This window comes from Gopherus flavomarginatus, chromosome 5 (assembly GCF_025201925.1).
Source record: "Gopherus flavomarginatus isolate rGopFla2 chromosome 5, rGopFla2.mat.asm, whole genome shotgun sequence".
NCBI classification, from domain to species: domain Eukaryota; kingdom Metazoa; phylum Chordata; order Testudines; family Testudinidae; genus Gopherus; species Gopherus flavomarginatus.
In genome coordinates, this window is record NC_066621.1 from 59,333,687 (window position 1) to 59,339,948 (window position 6,262).

A 6,262-nucleotide genomic window follows, 5' to 3' on the forward strand; every position below is an offset into this window, starting at 1 on the left:
GCAGTTGCTCTCATTATGGGACATGGAGAGCCTTTTTATTGAATATCAATAAAATAGGACTATAAATAATATAGCACCTTTCAACCCAAGGGATGTCAAAGATCTTTGCAAACCATGGGCTAAATCTTCCCCATCACTCTCATGTGAGTAGGCCCTAACTAGAAAAATTTGCTGAAATGCAGCTAGTTATAGGGTGAAACTGTCAGTTATTTAAAAGTGCAGAGCAACAATTTAGGACAACAAGTGAAGAAAACATTATAGGAAAAGTGCGGAGGCATATAGGCTTGCAGGATGTCATTCCCCGGGGCCAGATTCTGTCATCCCTCCTTGGAGTAGTATCTTACTATGTCAGTAAGTAAATCCATATTCAGTGATTTTCAACAAGATAACTCATGAAATAAGCTCACTGACAGTATGGGTGATGGAATGTGGCTCACAGACTGGAATTTGGCCAGGAAAAAAGGGGTTTACAACCAAAATAAGAGTTCCAGGTTTCACGTACGAAAAATAATTGGTTAACAAAAGGATAGAGCTGCATTTCCAAAAATGCTGCATTTTTCCACATTCAGGTAACTATACTTTAGAAAGTGTTTTTACCCCTTTTTAATAATAAAATAATACTACCACTACTTCACTTTTATAATGCTTTACATGAGTAGATCTGAGTGTTTTAAAAGGTCAGTATTCTCATTTTACAGTTGAAGAAACTGAGGCACAGAGGGGGGCACCAACCTGGTGAAGTTCACCCAGCGGGCCTGTGGCAGAACTGGGCTATATCCACTAGGCCAATACACAAGCAACTTAGGGGGGAAAAATTGTCCTTCGTATTTTGAGGAAGAGAGCAGCAATTAGGGCAGAGATTCTTTGGAGAGGTGTGAAAATGAACAGAAAATGAAACATTCCTGAAAATGAACAGAAGCTGAGCCCCATCCATGAGAAGGTTACACTTTATTTAAAAAGAGCAGACTGAGATGGCGTATACATTTGCTCCTTTCTGAAAAATGATATATAGTCATACTTTTGGTTTCTAACTAAGTTAAAGGATTTTTTTTCTAATTTCCAAGAATTAACTAAAGAAGAGTTTACATTTAATTTTCCTGTAGATTTCTCATCTCCGTGTAATTCCCTGTAGGTTAATTTAAACTCTTTCCCCAGTAGACAGCTAGAAATGTGTGCCTTGTACAGTTCATAAAATGTGTTTCACAGAAATATTTGTGTCACCAATAATGTGATTGTTATTAGCCTCAGCTGTGATTATTTTTCTTCCCTGGAGCAGTTCAGCTACTCATCAAAACTGGATCTCTCTGGTAATTGCCTTGGAAGTATGGCCCAGTTCCAGGTTATTCTTCTCTGTCACTGCAGAATCACTGTACAGAACAGATTGTAGATAGTGAATGTATTTTATTGCAGCTCGAAGTGTTTCTACTTTGCTGAGCCGTTTCTCTAAGTATTCCTCAGGCAGGTGACGTCGGAGTTTGGCGTATCCTTCGTTGACACACTTAACCCTCTGCCTTTCCCTTTCATTCCTCTTTCTGATGAAAGCTGGTCCATAGGAATAGTCACCTCTGCCATAATTAGCCTGGGCCACTTGGTAAGGAAAGTTGCAAGGATCAGTATAAAAGTTCTCTGTGATCAACTCCTCAGATGTAAAAGGAAGAAGTGGCAAATCCTCAGAGCAAGTGAACTGGGTAGGTGTCTCAGGGTACACATGAAACGTGACAATAGGGTCCCCACCGAAAGGCCTAGTCAGTTGTACATGTTGTGAGTCGTAGATGGACAACCTGTCCATGAAGTTACAGTAGCTTTTACTATCCATTGTGTTTTGTGTTTAACCTAGAAAAGTATATTTGCATATTAATTGAATGATTCATACACCACAACTACTTACATGGGTTAGGTTCTATTACTGGCATAGACAGTAAACTATTTGGGGCAGGGATTGTCTTTTTGTTCTGTGTTTGTACAGCACCTAACACAATGGGGTCCTGGTCCATGACTAGCTCATGGGTGCTACACTAATACAAATTATAAATAATAATTTTTCAGAAGAAAGGATTTTAATGCATTTATGATATTATCGAATGGTGTGGGAGGTTACCACATGGTGTGTAATGATGTCCTATTCAGGGCTGCCTGGGGGGTGGGGCGGACAAGTGGGGCAATTTGCCCCAGGCCCTGGCCCTCGCAGGAGCCCCCAAGAGAGTTTTTTGGGGCCCCTGGAGCGGGGTCCTTCACTCGCTCCGGGTCTTCGGCGGCAATTTGGTGGCAGGGGTCCTTCCGCTCCGGGACCCACCACCGAAGTGCCCCGAAGACCTGTGGTGGGGGGTCCTTCCACCCTGGGACCCACTGCTGAAGTGCTGGATCTTGTCTCCCGCCGCCGAAGACCCCAGGCCCTCTGAATCCTCTGGGTGGCCCTGGTCCTATTTGAATAGCATCCTTCACATACACACGGAAATGCATAATCACCAGCATATGCTATAGAAACTTACTAAGCACTGGCTAAAGATAAAGCCTCCTAAAGGAAACCACAGTTAAGCTAATTTACTTGGCATTTGTAACATCAGATCCTCATTTCCAAACATATGTCCAGCTCAGTCTGAAATTGACAAAAAGTACTTATTGCTGGCATTATATAAAATATAACTGGCTGAATTCTTGTTCCTTCCTCCTGTGCTTCTAGTGACTTCAATCTCCTTCAATTCCCTCTTCAACCCTCACCACTTTCAGTTAGCACTCTGCCACTCAGAGAGACACAGGCACTCCCATACACCCATCACGCACTGGCAAAGTAAACAACCTCTCCATCCCATCATTCCCCCAAAAAAACATTGCCACTCAAGTGCCCGTAACCTTCACTGAGCCAAACAAAACATTCATCAAAGAGTTTTAAACTCTTCCCTTATTTTGTCTTTTCACCTACATGTTTGATGTTTTCACTCACTGTATAATGTTGCAATTAGGTTGAAAACTCCTTTGTGCAGGGACCTCAATCTTATTTTTATGTCTGTAAAGTGACACACTGGTTCCACGTCTCCTCTGAAGAGGATTCCTGATGGATTCCTGTACCCAGGACTGTTTTGCAGAATCGGCATCGTCCCCTGCTCCCCCGATACAGGATTATTTGAGCATCATCTTTATAGCCAGTATTAAACAATGCTAATGAAAGTTGTTCAGATTAAATTCCAGCTGTAAAAACATTTTGTTTATTTGTTAGTTTTATTAGGGAGAGGGGTTTCTACTTGGTAAGTGAATGAACTTCCCTTTGGAGTACTGTTCAGAGCCGCACTCCCTTTAATTCTCAATGGCCCATTAGAGGACCACATATTCTCTCTACATCTGCCTGACAGCAGATATGACAGAATTAATTGTTCAGGATTTGTATTTAACCATTTAAATCACACTTGGAAGTTTGAGAGAGACAGTAAAATTGTCTCTCTAATACGAAGTTATGTTGTACTTCTATGGGATTGTCAAAGCACTGGAAGAGTAGTTTAACCTCAGCCCTCCAGTTGTTTTTCTAACAAAGCTACTCTTTAAAAAACATTTAGCTGAAAATTCATAAGACCACTATTCGTTTTCAGTGACTGTATGCAATCCTTGCTTGTATAGAGACCAGCCTGATTTCCTTTTGCTACCTTCCACCCTCATGTCATCAAGATGTCACCATCTAAAGTAGTCAGGTTCCATCATGCCCTCTAAGAGAAAAAAAGAGGCAGGAGAACTAAAAAGTATTACAGGAAATGCCCTTCTTCCATCACTCATTAAAAAAATTGCCAAGCACTAGGTGTTCAGTGTTTACATAGAGGGATGTCTGCTACCTGACAGAGGGAATGCCACCATTGAGTTAACTCCTACACAATTAATTGGGGCTATTTTAGCAGATTTTCTGATACTTTCATATCCTCCATACTCAAAAGGGAGGGAATTGTGTGATCAAAGTTTGGCCTATCCTCAGATCCCAAGTTCACATTATTCCCACGTGTAAAGTCATGTTCAATCAAAATATTTCTGTATCCAATCACAACTACTGCTTTAATTCAGTTTTGATTTTACTAAAACTTTCACTGACTTGAGAATCCATATTCACCAAAAGCTCTCCAAAAGAGAAAATCAAATATGTTCTAGAACAAATGCTTTCATAGGCTAGCTGCTAGCAGAAACATGCACTGAACATAAAAATTCATGTTCAGTGACAGAAGCTAAATTAAATTGCTATATGAGGGAAAATCTGAGGTGAACATATAGCTATTATAGATGAATTCAAACCAGCAAATGGTGATTGTTCCTTTTGTAAATATAGAAGGAAAATGAATTATTTTCTTTAATTATATTCTACTGACATGTGAATGTTAAATATTACCTTAAGATAAAATCTACATGTGCACCGTATAGCAAAAAAATAAAATATCAGAAATTCATAGCATTGGCTGGATGGCACTAACACTTTTGCTGCACAACAGGATTACACAAAACACTTATCTGCCATCCGAACGTCCAAGACAAATGCAAAATCAAAGTGCATGAAAATCATTTCATTGCTGTAGAGACTCACCTGTTTTGAGATGGAGAAAATTCTCAAGTAATCCAAGGAAACAGAATTTTCAGGTTGCTCAAAATGTCTGTAAAATATCAGAATTTTGCATTGAAAATTAAAAGTTTTAAAGTTAATATTTTCAATTCTTACCTGGCAGTGCAACTTATTTTATCAAACAATGGGTCATTCTAAATAGACATTAAAAATAGACTATTTGAAATACTGAAGTTATTTACCTCAATTTTCATAGATATTTATTCAAGCCATAATGTTATATATTTGCCAATACATATTGCTTTCTTTGACAATCTCTTACCTGAACTATGTAGTTCCAGTGCTGTTTTGTTGAGTCAAAGACTGGCGTAATTTATAGTCAATTGACAATATGCAAAGTAGCTTACACTTAGATCTGCTCTTTTCTGGTTTAGCTTTTTCCACCCACACTGTAGCTATAATGGCAACAAATATTAGAATTATGGGATACAATGTTTAAATGTATTAGATACAATTGAGCTATTTTAGAAAGTAATCAGCAACATATTTTATTTATAGCCCTTGGATCCATATGCTATAGCAAGTTGGTATAATGAATGCCCTTTTCAATTAATTGAATTTTACACCCAAATATTTAACAGAATAAAAAACTAGTTAGCACTTCAGTTATATTTGCATTGTTAAATACAGAAATCTCAATATATTTGAACAAGAGGATATATGATGTTGGTATCTGCAACTAGAATGATTTTATGGTAGTGTCACAAGATACTAATCTTTAAATTGCCACTTTGGTGTGTTAATCCCAAAATCTCAACATTGGGCCAGATTCTCAACCCTTCTCCACTCCTTTCCATTACTTGAGGAATAGAAACTGACTGGATATCCTCTCTGGAGGATTCCCAGTAGCCATACAGATGGGGTGTGTGTTGCACATTCACTGGCTATCCCTAATTTGTGAACAATTCCTAGACTAGGGGCAGGGTGGAGCTGAGGCGAGAACCAGGGAACCCTAACAGTTTTTTAGCATCTTTACCAGCAAGTGCAACTACTCCCTATTAATTGTGCCAAATGAGTTTATATAACTTATACCAAGTATTATAGACACATTCTAACTAGAATTCAGTATGTGTAAATTCACTCATTTTGAAAGCCTCAATTCCAGTCTAGTATTAGGTCTTTTTTTAAATTTGGGACTCATTTACTAATCAGACCTTCTATAGATCATAGTACTGCAGAGTCTTATCTTGAACATTTGAAATACACAGTAAAATTAGTGACAGCTAATTCACTACTCAGAGACAAGTGCATACACACTCTTCTTTCCTGGTAAGGCCTGTTCAAGCCTTAAGAGAATCAAGTCTGCTTGAAGCTGTCTTTGCCTCTGAACAAAGATTAGTCTTTGGGATTCAAAATATCCTCACGCCTTCATAGTAGGGACCTCCATTTATCTCCCTAAAAATTCACTTCACCTGCTGATGGCTTGTGAGGGAAGGCAGGCAGGCAGACAAGCAAGGAGCAGTGCTTCTGCTACTGCTGCTGCTGCTGCTGCTATATGAAGTGGTAGGCAATAGGCACCCTTGCAACAAGGAACTGCAACTGTTTCTCCTCTATGGATGTCAAGTGCATCATTGTCACCAGTTTGGATAGTGTGTGGGGGGCAGAAACAGTAGTTCCTGAACTTTGAGTATGTCCACACTACCCACTGGATCGGTGGGTAGTGATCAATCTATC

General features: G+C 39.2%; 1 protein-coding gene across 5 annotated transcripts; it reads right to left on the reverse strand.

The window, feature by feature from the left end:
- Nucleotides 1–931: 931 nt before the first annotated feature.
- On the reverse strand, nt 932–5,670 carry ASCL3 (achaete-scute family bHLH transcription factor 3). 5 transcript variants are annotated; one of them, XM_050952325.1, is made up of 4 exons: nt 4,771–5,670; nt 4,553–4,619; nt 2,546–3,186; nt 932–1,833 (listed from the first exon to the last, which is right to left on the reverse strand). In XM_050952325.1, the coding sequence occupies exon 4, from the start codon at nt 1,814–1,816 to the stop codon at nt 1,289–1,291; it is 528 nt and encodes a 175-aa protein (XP_050808282.1). In that variant the 5' UTR covers nt 1,817–1,833; nt 2,546–3,186; nt 4,553–4,619; nt 4,771–5,670; the 3' UTR covers nt 932–1,288. The 5 variants fall into 5 exon arrangements, with proteins under 5 accessions (XP_050808282.1, XP_050808283.1, XP_050808281.1 ...); XM_050952326.1 differs by having other exon boundaries at nt 2,546–2,596; nt 4,553–5,670; XM_050952324.1 differs by having other exon boundaries at nt 2,942–3,186; nt 4,553–5,670.
- Between the last annotated feature and the right edge of the window lie 592 nt (nt 5,671–6,262).

Excerpts from the sequence above, each read along its gene's own strand:
- ASCL3 (XM_050952325.1), bottom strand. The coding sequence starts at position 1,816 with ATGGATAGTAAAAGCTACTGTAACTTCATGGACAGGTTGTCCATCTAC.